The sequence below is a fragment of the Otolemur garnettii genome, unplaced genomic scaffold, assembly GCF_000181295.1.
Source record: "Otolemur garnettii isolate 467f Iridium unplaced genomic scaffold, OtoGar3 scaffold00111, whole genome shotgun sequence".
Lineage (NCBI taxonomy): Eukaryota > Metazoa > Chordata > Mammalia > Primates > Galagidae > Otolemur > Otolemur garnettii.
Window position 1 is genome coordinate 2,201,160 of NW_003852506.1, and position 11,238 is coordinate 2,212,397.

The 11,238-nt window shown below is 39.8% G+C and overlaps 2 protein-coding genes across 3 annotated transcripts in view; both read left to right on the top strand.

The window, feature by feature from the left end:
- CRYZL1 (crystallin zeta like 1) overlaps positions 1-11,238 on the top strand; it is a 47,840-nt gene that overhangs the window by 4,383 nt on the left and 32,219 nt on the right. Inside the window, exons 2-4 of the mRNA XM_003797059.3 lie at positions 2,615-2,692; positions 8,601-8,673; positions 10,541-10,585. Of these exons, the coding sequence (XP_003797107.2) occupies positions 2,615-2,692; positions 8,601-8,673; positions 10,541-10,585 (196 nt within the window). The remainder of the gene's footprint in view (positions 1-2,614; positions 2,693-8,600; positions 8,674-10,540; positions 10,586-11,238) is intronic.
- On the top strand, positions 2,640-6,906 carry LOC100944326 (calcyclin-binding protein-like). Of its 2 annotated transcripts, XM_023517463.1 has the most exons (2): positions 2,640-2,692; positions 5,666-6,906. In XM_023517463.1, the coding sequence occupies exon 2, from the start codon at positions 5,791-5,793 to the stop codon at positions 6,346-6,348; it is 558 nt and encodes a 185-aa protein (XP_023373231.1). In that variant the 5' UTR covers positions 2,640-2,692; positions 5,666-5,790; the 3' UTR covers positions 6,349-6,906. The 2 variants fall into 2 exon arrangements, with proteins under 2 accessions (XP_023373231.1, XP_003797106.1); XM_003797058.3 differs by lacking the exon at positions 2,640-2,692 and having other exon boundaries at positions 5,656-6,906.

The window sequence follows — 11,238 nt, forward strand, 5'->3', positions numbered from 1 at the left end:
AAAAAAAAAAAAAATACAACTCACAACTTATAGCAACCTCAAACTCTTGGGCTTAAGCAATTCTTTTGCCTCAGTCTCCCAAGTAGCTGGGACTGCAGGCACCGACCACAATGCTAGGCTTGTTGTTGTTGTTGTTGTTGTTGTAGTTTAGCAGGCCCAGGCTAGGTTAGAACCCACCAGCCCCACTGAGCTACTGGCATCAAGCCAGTATTTGGCCTTCTTTGCTTAGCTTATTTCACTTAACATAATATCCTCTAGATTTCATCTGTGTTGTCACAAATGACAGGATTTTATTTTTATTTATGGCTGAGTAGTATTCCACATATGTGTCTGTGTATAATACATATACCACATTTTCTTTATCCTTTCATCCATTGCTTGGTACTTAGGTTGATTTCATGTGCTGGCTATTGTGAATAATGCTGCAGTAAATAGGGAGATGTAGATATCTCGGTTTTTTTGAGGCAGAATCTCAAGTTGTTACCCTGAGTAGACTGCTGTGGTGTCACAGCTCACAGCAACCTCAAACTCTTGGGCTTAAGCAATTCTCTTGCCTCAGCCTCCCAAGTAGCTGGGACTACCAACACCTGCCACGATGCCCAGCTGTTTTTTTGTTGCAGTTGTCATTGTTTTAGCAGTCTCTGGCCACGTTCAAACCTTCCAGCCCCAATGTATGTGGCCGGTGCTGAGCCATAATTTGGAATGTTTTTTGCTGTTGAAATTATGTCTAGTGGTGGAATTTTTTATTTTTTGAGACAGAGCCTCAAGCTGTCCCCCTGGGTAGAGTGCTGTGGCATCACAGCTCACAGCGACCTCCAAGTCCTGGGCTCAAGCGATTCTCCTGCCTCTGCCTCCCAAGTAGCTGGGATTACAGGCACCCACCACAGCGCCTGGCCATTTTTTGGTTGGAGCCATCATTGTTGTTTGGCAGGTCCGGGCTGGATTTGAACCTGCCAGCTTAGGTGTATGTGGCTGGCGCCTTAGCCACTTGAGCTAGAATCCTATGGGGCATGCTGAAATGTCCAAGACAGATGTTAGAGAAGAGATGAACAGGCTCAGGCCTGTGGCTGACGGAGCTAAGGCACCATCCACATACACCTGAGCTGGTGGGTTCAAATCCAGCCTGGGCCCGCCAAACAACAATGATAGCTCCAACCAAAAAATAGCCAGGCATTGTGGCGGTGCCTGTAGTCCCAGCTACTTGGGAGGCGGAGGCAGGGAATCGCTTGAGCCCAGGAGTTGGAGGTTGCTATGAGCTGTGGTGCACAGCACTCTACCCAAGGTGACAGCTTGAGGCTCTGTCTCAAAAAAAAATAGAGATGAACAAATGCCTCTTAGAGAATCTGAAACGAGTTGTCCAAGCAGATTTTAAAGAAGAGATGAACAAATGCCTCTTGGAGAATTTGAAAAGTTTCTTTTTTTTAAGTTAAATCATAGCTGTGTACATTAATGCCATCATGGGGTACATTGTGCTGGTTTCACATACCATTTGAAATATTCACATCAAACTAGCCAACATAGCTTCACTGCATTTTCTTAATTATTGTGTTAAGATACTTATATTCTACACTTAGTAAATTTAACATGTACCCTTGTAAAATGTACTGTTGGTGTGCTGAAAGAATTTCATTTATAGCATTTGAGAAAATTCCCAGGCCAGGTGCTGTAGCTCACACCTATAATCCCAGCACTCTGGGAGGTTGAAGCAGGTGGATCACCTGAGCAAGAGGGAGACCCCTGTCTCTACTAAAAATAGAAAAATTAGCCAGGCATTGTGATGGGCAGCTGGAATCTCAGCTACTCTGGGAGGGTGAGGCAAGATGATGGCTCAAACCTACGAATTTGAGGTAGCTATGAGCTATGATGCCCAGGCACTCTACCCAGGGGAACAAAGTAAGACTCTGTCTCAAAAAAAAAAACACCAGAAAGAAAATTCTCAAACTTAGTAAAGGCTATTTGGTATGTATATGTGTGTTTAAACTTTTCTGTGTAAGTGGGAAGATCTGATGTTTAGAGATTAATTAGGTTGAAATAAAGTATAATATTCATTGTTCTACTTTGTTATCCTAATTTTATTGTCTAAACATATATCCACGTTGATATCTAAGTGCTTTTCAAAATATATACTTTAAAGCTTTTTATAAATTATACCCCAAATTCCCTTTGTTCTTTTTTTAATTATATACTGTTGAATAATTACTTGTAGCTTTTTATTTTTTTTAGTTTTTTGAGACAGAGTCTTATTATGTCACCCCAAGTAGAATGCCATGGTGTCACAGCTCACAGCAACCTCAAGCTCTTGGGGTCTAAGTGATTCTCTTGCCTAAGCCTCCCAAATAGCTGGGACCTACAGGTGCCCACCGCAACGCCTGGCTATTTTTTGGTTGGAATTGTCGTTGTATGGCAGGCCCAGGCTCGATTCGAACCCACCAGCTCAGGTGTATGTGGCTGGCACCCTAGCCGCTGAGCTACAGGCGCCAAGCCTACTTGTAGTTTTTTAGTTGTTAGCTGTAAGATTGGGAGGTAGTTTGGTTTTGTTATACATGAAAATGTTTAGAACATAAAGGCATGTTCTCATAGAAATGTATAACACGTTTTTATTGTTTGGTTCTAGGAAAATCTTCCTGTTATAGAAGATAATTTCGTGAAACTTCAAGTTAAAGCTTGTGCTCTGAGCCAGATAAATACGAAGGTATTGATGTATTTATTATGACCAAAAGTCAAGTGAGAATTTCTTAGTATATTTAATGTGCAAATATAATGATAACTGACTTCTGAGTGTCATAAAACTATCATCTTTAGGCTTGGCGCCCATACCATAGTGGTTACAGCTCCAGCCACACACACTGAAGGTGGCAGGTTCGAACGTGACCTGGGCCAGCTAAACAACTGCAACAAAAAATTAAAAAAATAGTCCGGCACCTGTAATTCCAGCTACTTGGGAGGCTGAGGCAAGAGAATCACTTAAGCCCAAGAGTTTGAGATTGCTGTGACACCAAGGCATTCTACTGAGGGCAACATAGTGAGACTCTGTCTCAAAAAAAAAAACAAACAAAAAAACTATCATCCTTAGAAGAATAGAACAGCTAGGAAAAAAAATTATGCATTTTTATATTTCTTTATTAAGGGAAATTATTATTTATATTGAAGTGATGTATATCATTATATGAAAATATTTTATAAACTCCTTTACTTTGTAAAATCTGAGGGTTTATAATTCATGTTTTTGTTTGTTTTTTGTTTTTTTGGGGGGGGGGGGTTTGACAAAGAATCTTGCTCTGCTGCCCAGGCTAGAATGCAGTGGCAAGGTCATAGCTCACTACAGCCTCAAATTCCTGAGCTCAGGCAGTTCTTCTACCTCCGCCTCCCAAGTATCTAGGACTACTGGTGTGTACCACCACACCTGGCTGGTTTATGTTTTTATTTTTTGTAGAGACAGGTCTTGCCATGTTGCTCAGGCTTGTCTTAAACTCCTAGCCTCAAGCAGTCTTCCTGCTTCAGCCTCCCAGAGTTCTGGAATTACAGGCTTGAGCCACCATGACTGGTCTGAGAATTTATAATCAGTAAGGCCTATTATCAAGGACGAATTTACTTTTATAAATGTAGTAAACATAGAAACCTAATCAATCAATTTATCAACCATCAATTCTATAGATATTTCTAGTTATTCTTGAATAACTCATAAACACACACCACCCTGCAGATCTTTCATCACTGCCTATGAAATATGTGGAAAATTTGTTCCCTTTTTGTCACCCTCGGTAGAGTGCTGTGGCGTCACAGCTCACACCAACCTCAAACTCTTGGACTTAAGGCCAGGCAAGTGGCTCACATTATAATCCTAGCACTCTGGAAGACTGAGGTGGATGAATTGACAGCTTACGGATTTGAGACCAGCCTGAGCCAGAGCGAGACCTCATCTCAAAATGGCCGGGTATTGCCGTGGGCGCCTGTAGTCCCAGCTACTCCAGAGGCTGAGGCAAGAGAATCACTTAAACCCAAGAGTTTGAGATTGCTATGAGCTGTGACACCACAGCATTCTACCAAGGTAGACAAAGTGAGACTCTCAAAAAAATAAAAAAAATTATCTTGCCCCAGCCTCCCAAGTAGCTGAGACTACAGGCACCCACCACAATGCCCAACTATTTTTTTTTTTAATTGTTTGGGATTCATTAAGGGTACAAAGAATTTGGTTACACTGATTTTATTTGTTAGATAAACTCCCTCTTATGTCCTGAAATTTTTCAGATGCTAAATAAACTACAGTTAAATGTGTCACAATAAATGGAACAAGTCTAGTTACTTAACTAGTTTTTAGAGATAAATACCATACTTACTGGGTTATGATGTCACCATAATTTTCAGAGATGTAAACATTTTTTTTTGAGGAACTCTCAGTTAGAGAGTTGCAGAATGAGGTATAGGATTCCACTGGACAACTCTGTAACACAAGCATGATTTCAGAAATGAATGAGGGCTCGGCACCTATAGCTCAACCGGCTAAGGCACCAGCCACGTACACCTAAGGTGGCAGGTTCGAATCCCCAGCCCGGACCCGCCAAACAACAATGACAGCTGCAACCAAAAAATAGCCGGGCGTTGTGGCGGGCGCCTGTGGTCCCAGCTACTTGGGAGGCGGAGGCAGGAGACTCACTTGAGCCCAGGAGTTGGAGGTTGCTGTGAGCTGTAATGCCACGGCACTCTGCCCAGGGGGACAGCTTGAGGCTCTGTCTCAAAAAAAAAAAAAAAAAAAGAAAGAAATGAATGAGATCCCTGAAGTGTTTTCACCAAAAATACTATTAATAGACCTTATCTGGAGTCTTCTGTATACAGAAGGTGTTCTTAATAAAACTATGGAAAATCCATTGAAATTGAAGTCTAGGAAATAATCTCCCTGTCTAACAGAAAGAAATGGTAAGTTATGGTAAAATCTCTTGAATGAAATATTGCACATATGTAAAAAATAATTGTTATGTCTCGGCACCCGTAGCTCAGCAGGTGGGGTGCCAGCCACATACACTGAGGCTGGTGGGTTCAAACCCAGTCTGGGCCATCTAAGCAACAATGATAACTGCCACAAAAAAAAAAAAAAAAAAATAGATGGGCATTGTGGTGGGTACCCGTAGTCCCAGCTACTTGGGAGGCTGAGGCAAGAGAATTGCTTAAGTCGAAGAGTTTGAGGTTGCTGTGAGCTATGATGCTATGGCACTCGACTGAGGGCAGATAGTGAGACTCTGTCTCAAAAAAAAAAAAAAATAGTGACCACGTACACTGAGGTTGGTGGGTTCAACCCCAGCCCTAACCAGCTAAGCAACAATGACAACTGCCACAAAAACAAAAAAAATAGCTGGGTGTTGTGGCGGGTTCCTGTAGTCCTAGCGAGGGTGACATAATGAGACTGTGTCTCAAAAAAAAATAAATTAATTATAGTGGTTATGAAAATGTCATAGTAATGATAATGTAAGAAAATGCATATGAAAGCTGCTGCATGTGGAGGGTGGGCAGTAATTGTGCGCAGGTTGGGTTGGTGTACGCACAGGCTGCAGGCACTGCGACTTGTGCCGTGGGGTCTGCCCTCAGGGTGAGCGCGCTTGGCACGGCATTTCCTCCTGTGTGTGGCTGCAGCTTGGGCCTTCGGCCTGACCCAGCCTCACTATGGTTTCAGCTTTGGAAGAGCTACAGAAAGATCTAGAAGCAGCAAAGGTGTTGCTGGAAAAAGCCACTAGGAAAAAAGTATGTGACGCCCTTACAGCTGAAAAATCCAAGATCGAAACAGAAATCAAGAACAAGATGCAACAGAAATCACAGAGGAAAGCAGAACCTCTTGACAATGAAAAGCCAGCTGCTGTGGTTGCTCCCATTACAACGGGATATACAGTGAAAATCAGTAATTATGGATGGGATCAGTCAGATAAGTTTGTGAAAATCTATATTACCTTAGCCGGTGTTCATCAAGTTGCCACTGAAAATGTGCAGGTGCATTTCCCAGAGAGGTCATTTGACCTTTTGGTTAAGAATCTAAATGGGAAGAGTTACTCCATGATTGTGAACAATCTCTTGAAACCAATCTCTGTGGAAGGCAGTTCAAAAAAAGTTAAGACTGATACAGTTCTTATCTTATGTAGAAAGAAAACAGAAAATACACGATGGGACTACCTAACTCAGGTTGAAAAAGAATGCAAAGAAAAAGAAAAGCCCTCCTATGACACTGAAACAGATCCTCGTGCGGGACTGATGAATGTTCTAAAGAAAATTTATGAAGATGGAGATGATGATATGAAGCGAACCATTAATAAAGCTTGGGTGGAATCAAGAGAGAAGCAAGCCAAAGGAGACACAGAATTTTGAGACTTTAAAGTCTTACTGGGAACTGTGATGTGGCTATGTTGATGTTTCTAATAAGGGAATGTTGGTGAGGTGCATATATAATTTTGACAGATAACTATTTACATAACCTCTTTCTAAGTAAAAGCATTGAAATCTCCATTTCCTACTGGAGGGTTTATTTAAATAAAATATGCTTATTAAACATTTCCTGAAAAGATGGTTTCATTAGTATACTGGTTATTTTCTTGAAGAAAGGGTTATATTGTATTATCATGTGAAATGTAAAAAGCAAGTCCTGCCTAATGAAAATGCTACATTGCATGTATTTTTGTTCAGCTAAGAGGTAGAAAACTGAAAGTATTTGTCTTTGAGTTACTGACATCACTTCCAACCAATGTAAGAAGTAAGAGTAAAATCTGAATTTTTGTATAAAATACAAAAAAAAAAGAAAAGAAAATGTGTATGATATTGTAAGTGAAGGAGGTAACCTGTAATTGCTAAAACCATCATCATAATTTGGTAAAAATATTCATGAAAGAAATACTATAAAACTGGGCGGTGCCTGTAGCTCAGCTGGTAGGGTGCCAGTCCCATATACCAAGCAGAGCAGGTTCAAACCTGGCCCAGGGCAAACTGCAACAAAAAATAGCTGAGCATTGTGGCAGGTGCCTGTAGTCCCAGCTACTCAAGAGGCTGAGGCAAGAGAATTGCCTAAGAGGTTGCTGTGAGCTGTGACACCACAGTGCTCTACCAAGGGCAATAAAGTGAGACTCTATCTCTAAAAAAAAAAAGAAAGAAAGAAATACTGTAAAACATTCAGTATTTTTATAAAGAATATCATATGAATGTAAGTAAAGTATAAAATTCTGTATTTTATTGACAATCAGTATACATACAAGAAATCAAAATATTGTGAAATAAAAGGAAAACAGAGAAAATAAGTATTTCAATTTCATTTTATTTATTATTCCCTAAATAAATACTGTAATTTCTATACATATGTTCAGAACCTCTACTATTATTATAAATGACAGGAACTTAAATAGTAGGCTTATCTAAGTATACTGTTACTTCAAAACACAAGTATCCGACTCGGCGCCTGTGGCTCAAGTGGCTAAGGCACCAGCCACATACACCTAAGGTGGCGGGTTCGAATCCAGCCTGGGCCCGCCAAACAACAGTGACAGCTGCAACCAAAAAAATAGCTGGGCATTGTGGTGGGCACCTGTGGTCCCAGCTACTTGGGAGGCTGAGGCAGGAGACTTGCTTGAGCTCAGGACTTGGAGGTTGCTGTGAGCTGTGATGCCACAGCACTCTACCCAGGGGGATAACTTGAGGCTATGTCTCAAAAACAAAACAAAACAAAAAAAAGACAAGTACTTACAATTAATTTGGTCAGAATTTAACAAAATACCAATCTCCTAAAATAAAATTTTAGCCTTAAAGAAATTCTAATCACCATGAATCCAAAATCCTATGGCAATTTCCCTGTGAATATTCATGATTTCTTCTCACCTCCTCCCTAACCCAAAATTTGTGAGAAAAACTCTGGTGATTTTTTTTCTTTTGTAGAGACAGAGTCTCACTTTTTTGTAGAGACAGAGTCTCACTTTGTCGCCTTTGGTAGAGTGCCATGACGTCACACAGCTCATAGCAACTTCCAGCTCCTGGGCTTAGGTGATTTTCTTGCCTCAGCCTCCTGAGTAGCTGGAACTACAGGCACCCACCACTACACCCGACTATTTTTTTGTTGCAGTTTGGCCGGGGCTGAGTTTGAACCTGCCACCCTTGGTATATGGGGCCATTGCCCTACCTAGTGAGCCATAGGCGCCACCCAAGCTCTGGTGATTTTACAGGATGTGGGAATAGAGAACGTTCTTTTCTCACTGGCCACATCCTCTTTATTCAACAGTGTCCTCTCCTTCACTTTACCACACTTGAGTAAGGTGACTGATAACAGTGTTTAGCTAACCAAGAAATGTTTGGCCATAATTTCTCTTCATACTTGGCAAAGTAAAGAAATTAAACAAAGAATGTTAATGGTAATTTGAATAATAATACTCATTACTAAGTCCTATTTATCAACTAATTCTTCAGCAAACTCTTGGTTTTCTATTCTAGTTTGTGAAGTTATTTCCTTTATCTTAATTCCAAAAATTGAATCATATTTACTCTTTATGTAGTTTGATTTTTGCTCTTGATTTCCTCATGTATGAGTGAGCCTAGGATTTATTCTTCATAATAATGTGTTAATAGCCTTTGTCATGACTTAGCTTCTGGCAGAAATGAAGATGAAGAAGGAATTCTTTCCTGTTGGGAGAGAAATTGCTGGAATTGTGTTAGAAGGTAAGTTGACATATATAAATATCTGTATTTATTTTCTAAAAGAAATTTAAGGCCTGGTGAAGTGGCTCACACCTATAATCCTAGCACTCTGGGAGACCGAGGCAGGTGGATTGCCTGAGCTCACAGGTTCAAGACCAGCCTGAGCCAGCCCAAGACCCTATTTCTAAAATACCTGGCATTGTGGTAGGGGGCTGTAGTCTCAGCTTCTCAGGAGACTGAGGCCAGAGAATTGCTTGAGCCCAAGAGTTAGAGGTTGCTGTGAGCTGTGATTCCACAGTACTCTGTCAAGGGTGACAAAATGAGACCCTGTCTCCTAAAAAAGAAATTTAATGATAGCTGATTCATTTACCAGTACACAAAATCATATTTATCCCTTCAAATATAAAATTTAATTATGCAAAATGTTATCTTGTTTTGTTTTGTTTTAAACAGATGAGGTCTTGCTGTGTTGCCCAAGCTGGAGTACACTAGTTGTTCGCAGGGCAATCATAACTCATTGCAGCCTCAAAATCCTGGGCTCAGGAAGGCCTCTTGCCTCAGTTTTACCAACTAGCTGGGATTACAGGTACACACTATCATGCCTGGCCTTTTTTGTTTTTTTCTTAATTATAAAGAAAAATAGGACCAATTGTTATTTTATAAATGAAGGGCTTATTACCTTTTAGTACATGTTTAGGAATTATGTATTTAAATCCGCAAATAATCACAAATTGAATAGAGTAACAGATACCATCCTTTTTATGATGTTTACAAACCAGCATAAATTACTTGGGTAAGTTAGCTTTGGACCAGAATTTATTTAATAGGAAATATGTTAAGCTGAATTTTTTAAACTTTGCCTAACAATATGTTCTCAAAAACTGGCGATTATGATTTCTGGGGAGAAATAACCCGTGAAATTTTACGGGTGTCTTAAAATATATTTTCAAGTTTTATTTAGTAAATAATGATCTTAACATGTAGAACAATAAACCCAAGTTATTTTGTATAATTTGTTTCTAAGTAGACCTATGCTTAATATTCACTGATAAGAGTTCATGATTAACTAATGTATCTTTGCTCTTGCTGCATACGTGAATATGTTAACATGGGTTAGACTATATTTGAGTTTCACCTGTGATTTTAATTTACAGTATATTTGATGTACTTCTCAATGCAATAGCTAAATGATAATTTCATTTACTCTCTTTTTTCCTACTTAGACTGTAGAAAAGTAAAAATAACAGCCAGATGATCATCTGTTTCACACTTGAGCATTTGCTAAGTGTTTAGGATATGAATGTGACAGTCCCTGCCATAAAAGAGTTCACTAGCTAGAGGAGAGGCAGATAAATACTTATGAGCAGATTATTATGAAAACTCTGAGGTGAAGTGCTGAACCCAGCCAGAAAGAACAGGAAAGGCTTCTTGGAGTAAGTAGTCCAGATGGTGCATAGCAGACAGGTGGAGAATCATACTCAGCAGAGAGGATATCATGAGACAAAACAAAGAAGCAAGTACAAATGGGATGTACATAAGAATTAGAAAGAGTTGGTATTGCTAGAGTGAAATAAATTTCTGGACAGGAGTCAGCGGCAAGCTACTTCGCAGGAGCAGAACATTTTGTCAAGAAAATTCTCCTCTAAATATTGAGACACATGCTGTCCACTGTGTTAATAGTGATGGCCTAAATTTTCTAAAGAATTCATATTTGAGGTGGCCTATCCTACTATCCTTATAAACCATCAAAATGCCCTAGAAGTTCTTGGCCTTTTCTCTGTGTTAGTGATACTTTATAAGCCCATGGATTTTTAAATTTTATTTTAATAGTTAAGGATTATATTTTAAAATCTTGTAATATTAACTATTAATTTTCTTCACTCTCTAGTTGGAAGCAAGGTATCATTCTTTCAACCAGATGATGAAGTAGTCGGTAAGTTATAGTTCATGGTCCTATTTTATGTCATAGATTTCATTGTCATCTCCTTTTTTTCTCTACAACTAGAAAAGTTTCTTGTGACCCACATAATACAGAAATACTGCCTTGGCTGAGCTCAGTGGCTCACACCTATAAACCTAGCACTTTAGGAGACTGAGACAGAAGGATTACTTGAGCCCAGAAGTTTAAGGTTACAGTAAGCTATCATGACACTATTGCACTTTAGCTCAAAGTACTGTTTTTGGAATTTTGTCAAATATTACATCAATGATGAAAATTGAGAATTTGATCCTAATAGAAGAACATTAAAACTTTTCAGTATTGGGTTGTGGAACAATTTTATAGATAAAAAGATAACCATAGTTATTACTATGCTTGGTGCAACCCTTTCCTGAGAGGTCCCTAATCTGTGGCCAGACTAAAATTTATAGAAAAAGAAAGTCATGTTGGCTGGGAGCAGTGGCTGACGCCTGTAATCCTACCACTTGGGAGGCCTAGGCTGGTGAATTGACTGAGCGCACGAGTTTGAGACCTGTCTGAGCAAGAGCGAGACCCCGTGTGTAAAAAATTGACAAGCAGGCTCAGTGCCTGTGGCTCAAGTGGCTAAGGCGCCAGCCACATACACCTAAGGTGGTGGGTTCGAATCC